This window comes from Homalodisca vitripennis, chromosome 1 (genome assembly GCF_021130785.1).
Source record: "Homalodisca vitripennis isolate AUS2020 chromosome 1, UT_GWSS_2.1, whole genome shotgun sequence".
Classification (NCBI taxonomy): Eukaryota; Metazoa; Arthropoda; class Insecta; order Hemiptera; family Cicadellidae; genus Homalodisca; species Homalodisca vitripennis.
In genome coordinates, this window is record NC_060207.1 from 106,291,657 (window position 1) to 106,312,986 (window position 21,330).

At 32.9% G+C, this 21,330-nt stretch overlaps 1 protein-coding gene across 1 annotated transcript in view; it reads left to right on the forward strand.

Moving 5' to 3' along the window:
* LOC124368632 (SCY1-like protein 2) overlaps window positions 1-21,330 on the forward strand; it is a 156,129-nt gene that overhangs the window by 106,214 nt on the left and 28,585 nt on the right. The window contains exons 4-8 of the mRNA XM_046825871.1: window positions 2,789-2,884; window positions 13,039-13,184; window positions 13,809-13,939; window positions 16,103-16,217; window positions 21,014-21,159. Coding sequence (XP_046681827.1) covers window positions 2,789-2,884; window positions 13,039-13,184; window positions 13,809-13,939; window positions 16,103-16,217; window positions 21,014-21,159 — 634 coding nt within the window. The remainder of the gene's footprint in view (window positions 1-2,788; window positions 2,885-13,038; window positions 13,185-13,808; window positions 13,940-16,102; window positions 16,218-21,013; window positions 21,160-21,330) is intronic.

Here is a 21,330-nt window from a genome sequence, read left to right on the forward strand (position 1 = left end):
ACCATATTACCTAATTGGATTTTCTCAACTTCAACTGCTGTAACTGAAAATAATATACAGCTTAAAAATATACAGTTTTTATTATTGAATACATAAATGAGTAGTTTATACTAGTCTTCCTAAGCTGATAAATTATAAAATATGATTTCAATCCAGTATGGAATAATATATTATATTGTGTTGCTAATATTCATAAATAGCAACTTTATTACATTTGCCGATCTAAGGTCACTAAGTCCTTCATGAGACCTTCTACCTAAATGGAGATTAAATAGTAACTGAATTTCTTCCTAAACATTTATCTAAGACATGGATTAGTGAGGTCTGTTCTATGTTAGACTCATAAAAGACACTTATGAATACTTATAATATTTATGAATAAAGAGAAATTATATCCAAATTTATTTTATATAACAAATTTGGAATCAGTATGACCGAAAAATTTGTTCTAATGTACGATGATTGGAATGTTCTATGGTACCTGTTAAATGGAAAAGAAGCAAGAGGTTCCCCAAGGCTCATTGGTAATTGCAATATATTTTTATGTTTAAAAACTGTACACAAAACTTTTCATTTGCTGTTTTGTTATAGTTTTCTTTAATATTGTAAAATTTTTAATGCTTTTAAAAATAAATGAATACTGCTGATTTGATTCAATGCTAATGATATGAAAAACGCTCCTTTCAAACATCTCGAGATCGTGTGGCCTTGGAAGTAAAAGAAATACGATCACATGTTTTAACAATGTGACTCCGGTATCAGTTGATCCTTTCACCCTTTCCCTCTCCCCTCAGTCCTTTCAGCCCCAACCAACCCCACCATCTTTCTACCTCATTATAACGCTGGTCAAGGACGTGTCTTTGTTTTCTAGAAGCATCATTACATCGGCTTCTCCAACAGTTGCTGCTCATAAAAATATTTTATATTCATTCCCTTCTTTTGTTCTTGTTAAATGTCAGTCTTCCTTAAATTTATTTCCATCGTTGAACAATAAAGCGTTATTTGCAAATATAAAGACTGTATGAGGCTTGGTTGGAACTATGTATTTTAAACATTTTCTAAACCTAGTAAATATGAGCTATAAACGTATTAATATGTATTTTCCTAAGATACAAAATATATATTAAAATAGCAATCATCCAGATAAAATGAATATCCTCATGGTTGTAAAGTAATGGCCCTTTGAGTCGGGACGCTAAGGGAAGGCATTGCGTGACCAAACGTTTCTAAGTCACCAACCCCAGGGCGTAGCTGTCCTTATAGCTTGTAATTACCAAGTTCAGTATTAACTTTTAGCAGCGGTCTGTTCTTTTACGACACCATTTATGTCATTGTTCGGACCGAAAATAGGTTGAATTATGGATAAGGTTTTGCAAGTAAGTCTTCTAAAAAACCCCCGTTAAAATATGTTGTCGCTTTGTTGTGTTCCACAAGACGTTGGATACTGGAAGTCACGATTATCAGTAAAAGGGATGGGTATGTCCCATTTACTGTGACATACTGGGATACTTTGCATTTCAAAGGGATAAGGTCCTTGCCAACATTCCCAACTAAAGGAAAATCAGCAGAAAAGGAAATCGTGTCTGGTATATTTTTATTTTTCAATGCCTGAGCCAACAGAGCTCTAATATCCCAGGTCTTCATCTTGTTCCACCTTGAGGAATTCATATGAATGTATCTAATCAACAAAATAATGATTCTTCTAAAGTTACTAAGCGTTACACCTGGATTATAAAATACTTAGCACCTAGACATTCATACATACATTTAGATATACATTTCGTACATTCCCTCAAACACAATTGCATTGACATTAGATCCAACACTTTCATACATTCCATGGCTTATCAATTCGTCAATATAGTAGAACACGTTCGACTCCCACTAGTTTGAAGTATTTTATACCGTCATGAAGCTTATTGATCAGTCTGATACCAACATCTTGCTGCAGGTGTTGGGATAACGTCAATATATTTTGAGGATTTTTAATGATGTCACTTTTACTGGTTTCATATTGATGAAAGTCCTCATGAATCAAGGCACAATTACACCTGTTTTATACGATTACCTCAACAATATAGAGGCAAAGTACAGTCAACAATTCCCACTCCCTGAAAAGTCCCCTGTGTTCTATCTTCGGGCGATTCTAGCAGCTTTTTAATAAAGACTCACTTGACTTTTTGGTTTTGGCACAATCTTTGCATTTTCTCATTTCATGATTAAAATTTGGATGGTGTCAACCAGTTTATACAGTTTTTTGTTAATTTCTAAAGAACAGAACTTTTCAAGGTTACGCAATACATAGATGCTTTACTAGACCCTAGCACAAAACTTATCAACATAATCGCTTCACGTTATACCTTTATCTATAAACATTTGCAGAAAATTCGTGGTTTTTTATAGATAACATTTTTAAGGTGTCAGCCAAAAACACAATCGGTTACATCTCGCGATTTGCAAAGGATAAAAATACAATAGTTAATTTAGACTGAATCAGTTTAAATTAATACCTTCACTGCCCAATATGGTAGTTAAACGTATTTCCAGTTAACCGAGTTTTTTCGAAGAACATGATGATATTCCTTCAAAAACAGTTAAAATTGGCAAATCCTCCGAAACCAATGTTTTATTTTCTACAATGCGACGCTTGTTACGCTAATATAAGCGAATGCGTTTTATATAATGTATATTATATGTTTACTTAATTTAGATACCTGTATGTCCAAAACCATGGACACACTCTATAAAGTTTCAAATTATGTCGCTGACAAGTATGAACATGTTTCAGAGCGGATGAACGACGTGGACGGGCTGGAACCACTCTCCTGTCAGCCCTGGACGTCGCGCCTCCCCAAGATGGCTCAACCTGACCTCGACTTCACCGGTTAGTGTCATACAAATATACTTTACAATTTAAAACTTTAATGTATAAGAGTCAATGGTTGTACTGGTTTGGAGATAGCGATAGTTCAAATCCTGCTGCCTGCAGCAGAACAACTTTATAAGTAATATTCATAGCTGACCTTACCGGTTCTCCTTGTTGAGTTTAACAAACAAGATAAATCATACATTGTGTTCCTGCGGTCTATATATTTTCTAATAATCTGCTACTAATTCGTGAGAGTAAGCATCAGTGCTTTACGTCAAAGGATGTTAAACAAAACAAAAAATATTTTGTAGTTAGGTTGTTGTAACTTTAATAGCCAGTTTTAATGATAAAACCGTTCAAACACTACAATTTATTGAATATTAATAACTATTATTAAGTGTGTGTGTGTGTGTGTGTGTGTGTGTGTGTGTGTGTGTGTGTGTGTGTGTGTGTGTGTGTGTGTGTGTGTGTGTGTGTGTGTGTGTGTGTGTGTGCGTGTGTGTGTGTGTGTGTGTGTGTGTGTGTGTGTGGGTGTGGGTGTAGGTGTGGGTGTGGGTGGGTGCAGAACATGTGGAAACAGAATCAGAACAAAAATGTATTTATTATTAATGTTTATTTTTCGTTAATCATAAGCTAAATATATAAGATTTTGTTCAATCATGCAGTTGACTGTAAATAAAATGAAGTTATTAAAACACATTTCAGATGTTATATATTTTGTATAAAACCATAACAACCATAATCCAGGAAATAACGTAATATGCAAGGAACTAAAAATTGTTTTTTTTAAATCATACCATTCCTTAAGTTGGATCTGACAATACTATTTCAAATTGGCTATTTTAGGTACCATTTTCTCCCAAACTATTCAAACTTTAATTCACAAATTTGCAGCACCAATACATTTATCTGCAAAATCGACATATTCTTTTATATAATCTTATAAGATCCTGTAAACTTCTGGAAGCTTGCAGCATGTAGGGAGCTCCGTGCAGACAAACTATGTGATTAAAATCTGTTGTTAATTGTGGGAACTATCGTAATAGTACTTAGATTTATTTGCATAACACAGAGTAAGGCAGCGCACATTAAACAGTCACTTGGTTTATAACGTGGAAAACTAGCATGAATACTTAATCTATTTTATTTATAACATTATAGATTGTTACGTTAATTTCATTACATTGTACATAACGAAATGTTCACATTGAATCACAGAATTTATTTAACGAAAGATTCAAATTTTCACCTTTTCTAATGACGTCACATATTATTTAATATACGCTATATTATATAAACAATGTATTTTGTTACAACTTATTTATTCAAACCTTTGACACAATGAATATCATCTACTGTTTCCGGTTCATGAAACTCTTGACATATTTGGTCTCGATGTGGAGAGCTTTTTTCATTGAACAGATGATTCTGTTTTACATCCGCTTTCAATTTTAATTGTTTGTCAATTTTTCGACGCAGGTTGAATAGGAAATTTAGATGAAGTCACAACATAGGTTGTATATGTCTAATAACTAAGATTTCAATGTTATTTTAACTTTTAGGGGAGTTTTAAGTTATGGAGAGTTGGTAATCAACAAAAAATTCTATTACTTTATAGATTTATACTTCAACTATCTGTGTTTGTTTTTAGATTAATACGAAGGCAGACACGATATTAACCAAATGCCCAGAAATAGTAAAGTGTCTATTTCATTGTATATCCCAGTAATACAATATATCAATCAAATTTCGTAAGTGTACATTAATCATCCAATCAATAACCCCCCATTGATGACTATTATGCCTGGTTCACTGTGGAATGGACAGTTGAATCAAACCGCCGTTTACGGACAACAATCAGTCCCACGCCAGGCAGTGGCTACGACAATCAATTTATTGTTGACCTTAGTGCTGTGATGACGTCACGATCGTTTATTGACGCACAATCACATAGCTAGGTGTGGCGCAGACACATGAGTCGGAACATGTCGCTCGGTCATCTCATTAGGCGTTCATTTCATAGTTTGTAATAAATATTAGACGTGTTTGGTACTATAAATACTTCCGCTGGACACGCAGCGAAAATAGGACTGGAGTATGTTCCAAGTTGCAACTGGTTAAAACATACCCTAAATATTTACAGTTTTAATTCAGCAATTCATAAAAAGAGGACTACTTTATAATGTAAACTATAGTCTTATAGATAAATATAAAAACCGAGCCATATATATTGAAAGTTTTAATAATAACTTATATGTAGGCAGACGAACCTCTACCCATCCTAGTATTCTGGCAAACAATGTAATAGACTTTATAGCCCTCTCGAACAATATTCTCACCCCTCAAGTCCATTTCCAGCTTCTTTACTCATATCTTACTTATTACCGTCTTTTGAGCTAAATGGATTATTTTGAATCCTTAAAATCACAGGTAATATAACTTTTCATATCGTAAATGCTTTTGGATTAATATGTGTATAATACCAATAGTATCTTGCTATTTTGAAAGTTCTAAAAGGTAATTGTAATTACCGGACATTCCAATTACCTTTAATCCTTTAACCCGTCATAGCCCAGATTAATATCGAATGTGAATATATTCTGTATAAGTGCAGCACGTACAACTGTTTCCAGCCATGTGGACACTAGGACGGTACAGATTAAACAATCGATATACTAGCTAGTTTAAATAAACTTATATACTATACACCCTGTGAGCTGGTTGCTGCAAAAATATCTGTTATACTATAATCCGTACAAAAGATAACATTGCGTACAAGATATTACCTCTAAGTAATGCGGAACGCTGTAACATTTATGTATGACATTAACCACAACGCTGTATAATTGACAATCAATTGTTGACTCGATATTGTCAATCTGTTATGACTAGACTACTGTCATATTTAACACTAGCAACCGCACGTGTTGTTTCTAAGTTTGTTTCTAGCAAACAAATTAGAAAATAAATAATGCATCACTAAAAAGTTTATTTCAAAATATTTTTCGTAAATAAAAGTGTAAATCAACTGTGAATTCCCTGACGTAATATGACATGAACGATTTGATCGGACAGCTACAAAAACGTATGGCCCCCAAAACGAGTCAATCTCGCCACATTTAATTAAATTTGTATCTACTATCTTAAATAAATCTTTTTTTAATGTTATACAATAAAAATGTTAAATTTTTGATGAATTAAAATACACGAAATGCTTTCGTCAATTTCTTAAGTATGACGTCTACTTTTCATTTTAAAAAAAACCAACTGTCTTCCAGTCTTATACAATTTGACAAGTTGGTCCGTGAGATGAAGTGGAGGGTTTAAAAAAATGCTATTTTATCTAGTGCATGATTTACAATCAAATGTTTCTCTCTTTTTATATTTTACCAATCATTTAAACTTTTGTCTTTAGTCAGGTTGACTAACGGCCTCGTTTAGTCGTTTGGAGTCTATGCGGTGTCACTTGTGTTGTCGTTAATAAGAAATGTTAAATATTTTTTAACGTGAATGCTCATGCGTAAATGACTCGTACAGTGAAAAAAACTATTTAATGTTCTTCAATATATAAATTACAATAAAAATATAACCTTCCTTTTATAAAACAAACTATTTATTCTAATTGCGGAACACACTAAAAAAAAGGTTAACGTATTTGGATATTTAGCAACTGAAATCCTATGCATAAATTAGCTCTATGGTTGTATCGAGACATGAGTGGAGAGACATTTTAAAGTAAAATTTAACTTTACTGGATGGTCAAACCAGATGTTCCTACTGAAATAAAATATTAGGTATTCGGACTACTCAGTGCTTTCTCTATCTACTTTCTATGATATCTACGCCATCGATGATCAATTAAATATACACTTAAAACTATCTTTCATATTATTTCCTTTTAAGGTATTGAACAATTCTATATCAATCAATCCCTTCAATACAATCTTGTTTGAAAAAATTAAAATATTTAACTCTTTTTTCCTTGTATAAAAACACGATAACACGAAAAAGAAGCTTCCTAAGATTTGTTTTGACATGAAACTTACAGTTGAATCAGGTATCAACGTCAAAGTTACAATATAATTGTACGATATATCATTCCCCTTCATTAAAATGCAATCGGAAACACTACAATCATGTACAGTTACAGCTATTGATTTTCTGTGAATCGAAGTCTCCCAATAACATGCAATGGAAAACGCTACAACCATATACAGTTAGAGCCATCGATTTTGTGTGAATGTGAATCTAGCAATAACATAAAACTCGAAATAGAGCTATTGTTTTTCTTTGAATGGGAAAAACTTCATTTGTATTAATTCTAACGAATCAAAACAAAATGAATGGTACCATGAAGAGTCTTGCCTTATAGCTTTTAATTCAAATGTGTCATAATGTAGAGTATGCATATAATAAAACATAATATCTTTGGCATAAAATACTGGTTTATTTCCACCCCACCAGTTTTTTGGCCTCGTTTAAATATGTTGGAGTCCATTTTAAGTTTTGTATTACACACTTTTCACGAAATAGTGTTTACTGGTAAGGCATTTTATAGGAACTAAAAATTACTCCTGGCCACTTTGTAGCCCATTCCAACTCGCTCCGATCACTTACTCCCGCACTTCAGGTCGGCACTGCAATGTTTGCTACTTACTATTAGAGCCTGGAATATAACTTATGTGAATTCATATAAAAAATTAAGAGAATGATTTAAGTTCATAATATTTCTTTTACACCTAAATTTTTTAAATTGCCCCTTGTACCAGGATAAACAGAATTTACGTTATAAACATACCTAAAAGATCCAGCGCCTATTATTTCGTATATTTTTCTGTACTGATTTTATTTATAAAATACATACCCCATAAATGTGTTACGCTATAGTGTTGGACGTTTACATCTATTGCACAATTCATTTCTAGGATTATTATATCTTAATTAGTTAAAAATGATACTCGTGACAAAGTTTGTGTGGCAAAACTCAAGGAAACATGTATACAAACCAAGAATATCATTAAGGAATACCAAAAATAGCTCTAAAATTTAGCATCTAGCAAATAATTATGAGATTACGAGTTCAATTCCTGGAAAAGTCATAAAAATTAGTTTAGACTATTTTACATTAAATCTTTTACTATAATCAATTATAATGCCAAATGCTTAGAAAAAAATCTCTTAAAAAGTATTTTGACGGTTATTCTGCGTTTTTGTAGAAAAATCTTAAATTTTATAATTTGAAATTGAACGTGCAATTTTAAAACAGAATAGAGGTCACTTGTTATTGGACTTGTGTATATTTGTTCTAATTTATTTGAAACAGACGTACTGTATTGCTACAGACCCACGCATTGATAGCGGTAGATGTCGTATAGCTGTTGTGATCACAGTTTAGCAAAACTTGAGAACCATTATGGCTTAGGTCTAGGAGTTAGCTCCCTTCATATCAATGCTCCTGAGATGATTTCGAGATTCAATTACGGGCCGACAAGTCTTTCTTTGAACCGTGTCGGTGCTTATCTATGTGTGCCATAACTCTTTATATGAAAATCCCAGAGACTTAGAAATAGGCACAAAGGTTAGCTTGTGCCAAAGGTTAGTTTGACTCCTTCTTGATCCAAAGAAAAGTTATTGATTTTAAGAACAAAATAATCCCCGTATTGATTTTTATAAAAATTTGATTTTGGTGACCGTTAGTACTGGTTTGGGTCCTTAGATACCCCCTTGCAGAACTGTAAGAATAATTTCTTATTTTAGCAATAAACTACATGAACATAAACTAAATTGTTTGTCATACTTTCTCCATCTTGGAAACTATTTAAAAGTCGATTTATATTAAAATTGCAAGAACGATGATTCACTCAATATCAACTTATTATTGATTTCCTGTTTATTTAGTTTTTTATTTAGCTCATTTTTATCTCATCTTTGTTTCTGAGAAGAATTCAATTTCAGTAAAAGCTGATAAAACGCTGAGCCGACCGGTCAGGTCATCTGTTGTACCGATGCGATGGTGGATGACAATCAATATTGGCAGTTGACCTCACGTTATGACGACGTCAATCCTTTATTGATAGGACGAAAACACAATAAGTACGTACGTATTCCACCTAACCATAGTACCGTAGATTTTCACAAATTTTCATAGCATGTACTTTTATTCTGGAATTTCCTTCCCTTCCCTTTCATATCCAACGAAACCAATCTCATACTTGTGGCCGGCTAAAAATGTACATTTTACCTACTTCAAAATTTGTACTAATGACGGCCAATTCAAAATACCAAACACAGTTAATAATATCGAAAATATATCAGTGGATTTCATTATGGAAATAGTTCTCTTAATAACATCAGTCTAGAGAATTTATTGTTTATACTGTATCTGAACTGGTAAAATTTGGCACATATTAGTTCAAAGTCAAACTGTGTATCACGTTTTTACCTTTTTTGCATTGATTTTACCGTCCGACACATAAATAATAGGTATATCAGCGTCAGGCTAAGAGTCTCTTTCAGTCAAAAAGTCAATCTATATGGATGTAGGATTGGTTTACGCTATATCAAAGTTAATTTTAATATCTGGCAGTTTGTTTCTAATTGTATCAAGCTAATAAAACTGTCTGAAGCCATCATATCTAAAAAATATTGTTTGATGATTATAATCCTTTTAACCTACTATTTAGTCACTCTCTCCCCCACCAAAACTATCGTTTATTTCCTTTTTTTAGAAACTTTATCCACGTCACTAGCTAATAAAACTGTCTGAAGCCATCATATCTAAAAAATATTGTTTGATGATTATAATCCTTTTAACCTACTATTTAGTCACTCTCTCCCCCACTAAAACTATCGTTTATTTCCTTTTTTTAGAAACTTTATCCACGTCACGATAAACTAGTCTGTGTGTTTTACAACTCAAATTGGCTCTCGGCTCCTGAACTATCTTGAGTAACACACCAGCACACCTTAACACGTCTGCCGCAATTAATGTGTTAAACTACTGTAAAATAACTGTCCAGCCATAATAAATGTAGTTATGGTGGTCTATATCGCAGAAAAGACAGAACAAATACTGTTACCATCTCCATCAAACGATAATATCTAAGAGTTACATTTGGCGGGACAAAGCACAAACTATTGACTGGTCCTATTTCCCAACCTCAGTAAGATGTCTGCGTTGGGATTGTCTTTGCTCCATATAGTATTACAAAAACTCTTGATATCTGGAAATTTGGTGTCTTCTCAGGAAACGCGAGTTTTAATTCAGATATGGTTCAAATATTTCCTCACGCTAACAATCACTTGTACTTGATCTGAAATAACATGCTTAATGGATCGGGTTAGGCATCCACCCATACATAGTTTAAAATACACATAGAAAATTAAACTACTAATATTTGTATTTCAACAGATTTTAAAATTCCACAGTAAATAGAATTTTTTCTCTTAATGAGTAATAAGAGATCAAATAGAGAACAATACAAACAAAATTTGTCTAAATTTCCTCCATAATCGTAAAGCTTCAGGTCTCTGATTAAAAGGTCATACGAATATTTTTCTGCCCATCCACTAACCGTCCGTCAAAATAATTAAAGGTTGTCAAAATTTGAGACACGAGCTTCGAAACTTTTTTGTGAATGAAAAGTAAATAGAGGAAACCTAAGTAGTGAGGTACCCCTGTTATCAGACTACCCACTAACTTTATCTTGAGTATAAGGCACTATACTGATAAAGTTTGACACATAATGTAGGTCTAGATCTACATCTAGGTCTAGTCTCTTTGAGGCTTTTGGAAGAGCTCCTCAGAGCATAAGAGCGTTTGGCACAAAACATATCTTCAAAGTTATTCAAGATCGAATTATGTACTGTTGTTATTAGTGCCTAAATGTAACGTTCTACTCGTTACCATGTATCCTTCCATTGAAGCTCTTTTGCTACGATAGTTTTGGGGCAGAGATCTCCATCTACTCCGTCAAGGAGCTCTTGTTGCTGGTCATAGCACCTTCCACAAATGAACGGGCATGTAAAAAAATTTTTACAACTTAAGCATATGGGCCAATATAAATTGCTGTTTATATATAAGTGTACAGTATGTCAAAGCCATAGCTAAGCTACTTCCATTGTTTTAAAAAATATATAAAACCAACTATTAACTTACAATTTATGTGTATTCTTCGTTTGTGTTGAGTTCTTCTATGATGCTTTAAAGTAAGACGTTTTACAATCAGTGTTACACATTTTTTGTGACTTAATGTAGCAATTAAATAGTCATAATAATAATTTATTTCATATTTCACTGCTCACGGCTCGAATATATAAAGAATTTACTTCGAACAATGGAAACACATGAAATGCCAAAGATTTCTCTTGTGATCCATTCCTTTTCCTTTGAACACAAACAACATTATTGAATCATGCCTTTACGCCAGAGCTACATTACTCACACATGATATATTGTTCTCTTACAAAAATCTCCATCGGAAATCCTGTTTTGTGTGTCTCGTGTCGTCTACTGAACGTTCACAGTTCGAAGAAGGTTTGAGAAGGTTTTTAATTGTATCTTTAACCAGTTCAAGTAGTTTTGAGGGATTGCTTGGGGACTTTAGTAATTTTTTTTTTTTTTTACCATTTCCTACAAATTTTATAAAGGCACCACTCTCCAGTACTTCATGTATCACTTTACCCTTCCAGCAAGGGTAACGTGAAACAAAACGCGGTCAGCATTTCTATTTTATTGTTGTGTTATCGCTTACTCCTCCAGTGAACGTTTTCTACCATTTTTTACAGTGCTAAATGTGTTATGAAAATCTGTGAAGTAAAAAATCATACGCATGGCAGTTATATAAAGATTTAATATCAAAGTAAACTGATTGTCAACATCCCTTCCTTTATGGTATTAGGTTAAATATCATAAACTTTGTGTTCCAACACTATAAATACGTGGGAGCAACAGATTAATTCAATGTTGGAACGGTTCAGGAATAGATGTTACTTTTATATTTAAACTTACTTATTGTATTTACATTGACATGTTTGAAGCTGCCCACTCATAAACCGAATGATAAATTATGAACCATTCCTGTTTGTATCCAAACAAAATATGTTAACCTGTTCCATTTAAAAGCGAAATCAATTCGATTAACCGGTTTAAAGTCAAAATTATACTTGAATGTATGTTTGAAGATCCTCAACTTTTGAAAGAAATAGTATAGACAAACTAAAAAATATTGTGTTAAAATTAATAGCTATATTGCAAGTTTTATTGTATATTTAGCAAACGATATTCAAGCCGTCTAAAACTTTGAAAAATTGCTTGAGACCAGTAAAGGACTCGAATTCACACCGTATGCCTTGAGTCTACGAAACTATCAAATATCGTATACGGAAACAAAACGTGTAATATCAACACGAGTATCAGTCAGTAACACATGCAATGCCAAAGATTAATCTTGTAAACATTCCTTTTCCTAAACACAAACTACATTATTTGTTTGTATTTGCAGAATGTGAAAATACAAACATTGTTAGGCAGGTAAATCGGTCATAGCGAACCATAGCTACCAACTTGAGAAAACGAAAGTACTTTAAAAAACTTCCTTTAGAAATAAACCAAAAATAAAAAATGTTCACAAAAGAAGATAACGTCAAACTGATGGAAAGGTTACTATCCTGGTATGAAACATGATACAGATTCACCCCGTTTAATTCACCCGTACAGGTATATACGATTTATTGGTATTTTATTTAAAATTTGTTGACTAGATAGATAGCCCGCCACGTAGTGACTCCAAAACTTTGGAATAGTTAAAATGTATTAGCATATTTTTTACATAATATAAACCAGAAAGTGTAAGTGTTAGTTTTATCACCAACTACGTAAGCCTAAGAACTGAGAAACCTATTTCTTACAAAGTTAATGTTTCGACCGGAACGTGTACATATACTCGTTCCAGAAACAAGGTATTATTAGTTTACTCGTTGATAATTTCATGCGGAAAAGCAAATTCTTGCATGCATTTGTCTGTGTCCTGCAATGGGATTTTGTATATTGTACATTCACCAATCAAAATTGTTTAGGTCAAAACCTGAAATGGATAGCACGGATCATTGTAATATTCTCATCATACATTAACGCTGGAGTTGGTGTAAAGTGAAGTGTTGTGTTTCAGCACCAGAGGTTCAAACATCTTCTGTGTGCAGCGTGCTCAGTGACATGTTCTCCCTGGGCATGGTGATCTGCGCCATCTTCAACCAGGGGAGACCACTGATACAAGCAAACCATAGTAGCTCTACCTACTTGAAGCAGCTGGAACTGGTAAGTCACTCTCACTTTTACTTTTCAAAGTTTAAAACTACCACAATTAAACACACATCTTTTACAAAGCCGCTAAGAACGGTGTTTACAAGCTAAGTCCCTAAAGTCCTGTACTCCTTCAAGATTAACGTTGGAAGCCCACATATGTTCTCTTGACTTGTATAGAATCGCTCTGCCATTGTATTATAATCTCGGCTGATTGGAGAGTACCAGAGTATTTCTCCTCCGTCCACCTTCAAGACTCACCTTGACGATGTGTTCTATCGTATCTTCGTTCTGGCGGTATAGACGGTACTGGAGTAATCTTCATTGTAGAAGCATAACTTGCAGGTGTTTCCAGGAAAAACTATGACCAGTAATTACTGGCAAGATTTGTATCTGTAGATGATTCCTGGTTGGTGATGATTCCTCCATTTAGGAAAGCTTAACCCATTTTCTCTTGCCCAGCTTTACATATGCATCTCCAAAGAAATAAGTGATCATTCATCTTTTATATATTTGATGGTTTTGGGCCAATATATTGTAGCTAGTACGTGATGGTGTTCTATCTGATAGTATGTTTGAGTGATTCTCATTTGCTCATAAATCTCCAATGTTATTACGTAGTTGTGTCTTATGTTCTAGCTGGAAGACCAAGTGCACAACTTGCTACCTCGGGTGCCTATACCTCTTCAGGAGGCCGCAGTCCGACTCTTGAGCAGAGAGACGAGGCAGCGGCCCACCGCGCAACTCCTCTCCCTCATCAAATACTTTAGGTACGAACTAAACAAGACAAAATATCATATAAAACTTATACCCAGATAATAAGTTTTATAATAGTAAATAATAACATAGTACTAATCATTAAATCATAATTTAATAGGTCTCATGTAGTAAACAATTGTTAAGTTATTATGAAGGAAATTACATTGACAGCTATCAATACGTATTGAAATCCCATAGCTGGAGTTAGATATTAGATTGTGGTTACTTACTTTAGAACCTGATGTGTACGTATCTAACGTATGGTCATGTGCAACCACCAGATACACATTCTGTTACCAACAGTCCAGGACACGGAACAGGGATAATTTTTGGCGTACAATGTCACGATGTCTCCTGAATCACAATTAATGTTAACAAAGCTACCCTATCAGTTCTAGAGACCCATCATTCGTTCAACTCCCGAGACAGGGGTATCTTCACTAAACCAAGGCAATGGAAAAATGCTGTATAAAACAGTGGATAAAGATGAATCCTGACAACATCACTGGTCTCAAACAGCTGATCATCCACCAATACGCCGTTGTGCTCTATTAACTAGTCACCGAAGTGTTAACTCGTTAGACTAATCAACATTGACAAATATCCCACCTGTCACATTTCACATTGTTAGTCAATAAAACAGCTTATAAATCCTTTCAATATGACTGTTATAAAACAGTTGGTTGGAATTCATTATGTGATTGTCCTCCTACCATCTAGGCAACATAGTGCATACTCATTAACTGGTCATTGTCGAAGTATCGCTCTTGTTATGTTTCTATCCAATTATGCAACTGACAAGAATTGGCACTACGGCAACCTGCAACAGATGATTGTTCATTCGTGTACATTTGGTTGCATCCTGTCAACTGGAAAGTGGAGTTCGGGCTAATGAAACTTGATTACAGGTTTTCAGATTTGAAAATATAACAGGATTATAAACATATAACGTCATTACGTGTTACAACTACATAAATACATTTTAAGATCAAGTATCTGACCAAGCTTCTGAAATATACAAAGTTATGCCGTAACGTTAAATATGTATGAAGATAACTAATAAAAATCATAGCGATGTCATAGTTTATTTACCGTCCTGTTTTATATCTCGTGCCTTAACTGTTACCAGTTGAATAGTATTCGCACGGCCCCGTTGGGAATAGCTCACTTCCTGTCACAGACAATATTTTATAATTTAACTGTATATACTATTGCTTTGTTTTTCAATTATCTTTTTGTATAATTGTGCTATTAATCCGATTTGTATAGAACGACACTGTTCAAAACGGATTTTGAACACTAGGTTTCAGGATTTCCAATGTGAAATACGAAAATATGTAACTGGCGCAAAGAATGTATTCCCCGACATGATGATTCACTGATTTAATAATATATATTTAAGCTTTAATGGAAAATAATTCCAAAAATCCCCCATTATTTACCTAGGCCTCAGCAGTTCTATAGCTCATTTTAATTTATTTACAAAGTTCACTCGTACAGTACATTTGCTCATAAAACTACTACTTTCAGGGTATATGCAATAAAACAATATTATTGACTGCTAACTTTATATTTTTCAGTCTACGACATTCATTATAACACGCAAATAAATGTCAAGTGACAGTGTTAATGAATTCCATTTCAATCTCAAATTTCTGCATTGCACTCCTTTTCACATTTGTGAGGGACATTACGTTACTTTACAATAAACTCTTATCTTGAATGTCTTTTCATCAAAATGTATACTACTACTGAATAGGAACCAAAAGTTCAAAATTAATATTCGCTATAAGAAATAATAAAACATATAATAATAATAAACAGTTCAAAGTGTTTTACTGAGCAATTAAACTTTAAATTTTGATTCTCAGAATCTACTTAATTTAATACTTAATAGTTGACCCATCATTTCTTGAAGTATCTTCTGTAAAATAATGTTATATATTAATAGCTTTGTATGAATCCTTCAAAACCGTCGATCTCAAGATTCGAACCGTAATGCATTCTTCTGTTTATTGGAACTGATACGTTTCAATTATTTTATTCTGTTACCTACATCCCTATTTTAAAACAGGCTTCAAAACCGTAGATACTCTTAGAATATTCTTGTATATTATTCTCCATAAGATGTCGATGATACTCTGTATTATGTATACTGTGTTTACGTGTTGCAGTGATCCTGCAGTGCAGGCGCTGCAGTTTCTGGATGTTATTAACATGAAGGACCCCACCCAGAAATCCCACTTTTACAGAAATACACTGAAAGAAGTATTACCTTACATCCCACGGGTGAGTCATCCTTATGTAATTGTAATCATAAGTTACTTCAAAAACTTACCATTTGATTGGCTAAATAAAAAAAAGAAAGAAGTATCATATATCGTGTAGTCTTCTATTGCTTAATTGTTTTGTCTCTTTGTTCGTATACTTGATTTTAGAAAGAATATATTTTTAAATTGAGCAAAGATATGACATTGAATCTTTGAAAAATTTTAATTTAATAAAATTTTGATTTTGAAACGTTTCTGGAAAAAATTATAACAGGTTTCAAAATATTTTCATACTAAGATTTTCAAACTGTAATAAGTCAAAAAAGAGAATTTGCCAATAATTGATAAGAAATGTAAATATACGATAGACAACTATTTTAATATCAATCCTATTCCTTTGATAAAATTATAATGGAGTGGTTTTAATTAGTGATATTTCGGATATAAAAAGCACTAATCAAATTATTAAAATTTTATTGATAATATAATGTAATGTTGTATAGTGTTTCACACTGATTGATTCTATTTATTAAATGTAATCAACTAAGTGCCACTTGTATTAGTTTAATTTGCAGCTGATTACATTAAAAATCTAAAATTACAGTTTATGTTTAACATGTTGCAACAAAAGTTGTATAGAAAGAGTTAAAAATTAAACAATGACCTAGTAGTAATATGAGCTGTTATATACAACAATCAGCTGAATACACCACACACATCAGCAGTTACACAAGTGTGAGGGGGGCACTCAGTAAGAGCTTTACTACCCCGTTACTATTTATCGTGAAGACATAAACTTGGTATTTAAATGTTTTTCTTAAAGTCTCTCATATATTTAGTTAATACGGATTGAAAAGTTTAAGCTAAGTATTTTATTTTTTAACAGATCTTAATTAGGGTAAAAATATGTTCTAAGATTTAATTCCATAACTTTATTTAATTTACATATTTTCTTATTTAAACCTAATCAGACAGACAGTGCACTAATCAAAATGACTATATTTTATATTATGTTTATTGCATTTTTTTAGATTAACGATCAAATGGTGAAATTTTATAGATTCATTTATGGTCAACCGGATAAAATAAAACCTAGTCTTATTGTAATTGGTTAAAGGTATATAATTAAACTTATATCAGTTAACTAACATTTGTAGACCAGGCCATGCTGAAATTCGAATTAATTCATTTTCATTAGACATAAATTTAACATTCTGCATTACAAAAAAAAGTCCTACAAAGTAGCATGTTCTTTTAAGACGTTTCTTTAGTAAAATAACCTTCCATTATCATGATAGAACACAATATGTTATTAAATCTTGGTACTGGTTTTCGTTATACAAATGTAAAGAATTACATACCAAATGCTCTTTTACTTTAAATATTTACTTTTAAATGTAAAAACTTTACTCTGAAATAAAAGTTAAAGTTTTAAACTAGTGATCTATTGTAAAACAATATTTAATAAAAGTTTAAATGGATAGAAAATGTAAAGGGCATAGCCTTATTATTGTAAAGTCCCTTAGAAAAACGATCAGTACTGAAAGAGCTTTCCATTTACAGACTGGTCATTGGTCAATTCCTGCAAGGAAATAAGTAGTGAGGGAAGAGAGCGGAGGAAGGCTGGAAAGACTCTCAGAAATATAACTTACACCGTCAGTTTATTGTCTAAACAACCCTACCACAACAGTTGAGACTAGTCCGCGAGAAACACGACCGTCTTTATGATGTATCGTTCTATCAGTTTAACTTCAGATAGAACATACGAAATCTAGATAGCCCTTTAGCATTTCCATTCCCTAAATACCTTCTTGATATCATAGATATACTAGGTGACACAAAACCGTAAATCGATAACCACCGTATTCGGCTTAGAGCTAATCATTTGTGCTCCACCTTACACATTCATACTTTCTTTTAATTAGACCATTACTTACATCTACATAGCCAAGTACTGTAAGGTTGGTGTTATAGTGTCATGGTATATGAGACATTACATTCTAGCTTATGTAATAAGAAACATTCTACTTCGTGTTTATAATTTTTGTTTTGATTATTTTTAGAATTTGAATATTATTTATATACATTCTACGGAGCTAGACATTTAATTTTAATAGCCTGAATTATTTAAATATCGGTTGGAAAAATACTGTGGTCGATATTTATTGACAGTTTCTGATACATCTCCTTATTATGATGAATGATCACTATACAGTCTTTACTGCACCATCATAGGGTACATCGCGTTATTAGTGTTATTATTGTACTAGTGTTGTTATTTCAATTAGATGTCAGAATCGTAAGCAGAGATTAATACAGACGTCTCATTTAAATGTAGATTGGTTGGTCTACTGTCAGTACCTAATGACATCCGGTGATAACCATTCCTTATTATATGGAATGTATGTTTTTTTACTAAACACAGGGTCAAATCCAGTTATCAGTGCTATTATTGTACTGATTTTGCTATATTAGTAAGCTGGTTCAAACTTTTAGTGCCGATGAAATACAGACGTCTCATTTCAATGTAGATTGGTTGGTCTACTGTCAGTACCTAATAACATCCTGTGATAACCATTCCTTAATTATATGGAATGTATGTTTTTTACTAACACAGGGTCAAATCCAGTTATCAGTGCTATTATTGTACTGATTTTGCTATATTAGTAAGCTGGTTCAAACTTTTTAGTGCCGATGAAATACAGACGTCTCATTTCAATGTAGATTGGTTGGTCTACTGTCAGTACCTAATAACATCCTGTGATAACCATTCCTTATTATATGGAATGTATGTTTTTTACTAACACAGGGTCAAATCCAGTTATCAGTGCTATTATTGTACTGATTTTGCTATATTAGTAAGCTGGTTCAAACTTTTAGTGCCGATGAAATACAGACGTCTCATTTACATGTAGATTGGTTGGTCTACTGTCAGTACCTAATAACATCCTGTGATAACCATTCCTTATTATATGGAATGTATGTTTTTTACTAACACAGGGTCAAATCCAGTTATCAGTGCTATTATTGTACTGATGTTGCTATATTAGTAAGCTAATTCAAACTTTTAGTGCCGATGAAATACAGACGTCTCATTTAAGTGTAGATTGGTTGGTCTACTGTCAGTACCTAATGACATCCTGTGATAACCATTCCTTATTATATGGAATGTATGTTTTTTACTAACACAGGGTCAAATCCAGTTATCAGTTCTATTATTGTACTGATGTTGCTATATTAGTAAGCTAATTCAAACTTTTAGTGCCGATGAAATACAGACGTCTCATTTACATGTAGATTGGTTGGTCTACTGTCAGTACCTAATGACATCCTGTGATAACCATTCCTTATTATATGGAATGTATGTTTTTTACTAACACAGGGTCAAATCCAGTTATCAGTGCTATTATTGTACTGATTTTGCTATATTAGTAAGCTGGTTCAAACTTTTAGTGCCGATGAAATACAGACGTCTCATTTCAATGTAGATTGGTTGGTCTACTGTCAGTACCTAATGACATCCTGTGATAACCATTCCTTATTATATGGAATGTATGTTTTTTACTAACACAGGGTCAAATCCAGTTATCAGTTCTATTATTGTACTGATGTTGCTATATTAGTAAGCTAATTCAAACTTTTAGTGCTGATGAAATACAGACGTTTCATTTACATGTAGATTGGTTGGTCTACTGTCAGTACCTAATGACAGTCGGTGATAACCATTCCTTGTTATGGCGACTATCATCCTACAGCTACACTAAGGTAGTTCTCGTATCAGAATTGGTCCAATTTGTTATTAAGTTGTTTCTAGTAATGCATTGATATTGTTATTTTTGTGAGTCTGTATACGAACTGTGATTACTTATTAAATATAGACATATTATTTACATTTGATCTGCTGTCAGTATATAAGAACAATCGGACACGCTTATTCAATTTCATGAATTTTCATATTTTCCACCAATTATTACTTCAGATCTTGTTCCTAGATACGTTGAAATCAAGTTATCAATTAATAAAATTCTACATCCCAAGAAATATGTTTTGTTTGGTCCTTACGATGATGATCTGTGCTTAGGTCTTTCTTATATACCATGTTCAGGTTTTTTATCGATACTTAAAAGGCTCGAAAGTAAGTATTCATCAAGCTGTTCAGGAAATTTCGATGTATTTGTTATGATTTTATTAATTTAATACATGTTTTATAATGTATATTAACACAGAAAATGTTAGGTATTAAAAACTTTGGTATTTTGTAATCATATTATTTATACAAAAGACAAACGCTATTCGTTATTAGCAACCAGCTGAAATATTTGAAATATTCTTTTAGCCAAAATTTCTATTTCACTTTGATTAGTGTTGGTAGGCCATATAATACAATTAAAAATGCATGCACTCACCCTACTCAGTTATAGTACTGGAATTGTTTTTTTCTTTTTGCCTTCTAGGTAATTGTTTGCTTTCAAGTTTCAAATTGAATGTATAAGTAAATGTGCATACAAACTAACTTCATAACTATTGTAAATGAACATTTTGATTTGAAGAAACAACTACCTTAATAAAGACAGATTTATCAGAGGTTATCAAATTTATCCTCACGGTTAGGATCAGCAATACAACAGAAAAAGCACAGTTTATCTTTCAACAAATTTACATACCATATGAAATATGTATATTGCAATACCTCAGTAACATTTCAATATGTATTCATGCACTACTAGGATCCAAAAAAGTTTGGTATTTTGTAGATCCATAAGGCCATCATAGTTTCTAACCCACTCTAGGACTCAGCTAAGGTTTTTGTTGCAGAAACTGTGGTTCCAGCACGTATGGCCTTGTCTGCAGCAGGAGATGAGAACCCAGGAAGTCCTGGCCGCCGTGCTCCAGCCCATCATTTACTTGATACAGGAGTGTTCGGTGGAGGAGTACGAGAACATCATCTTACCACCTTTCAGGTAATATTTTTGCTGTAAGACATGTATGATCCTGTTTGCTAAATAATCCACGTAGTCTAGATGAAAGCCAATCTTAAAAACCAGTTAAAATTTATGGTTATTACATTGAAATAAACTTATCACTACTATTTTGTATTCGCGAGCTAACAAGTCAGATAGAAAGAATCCGCT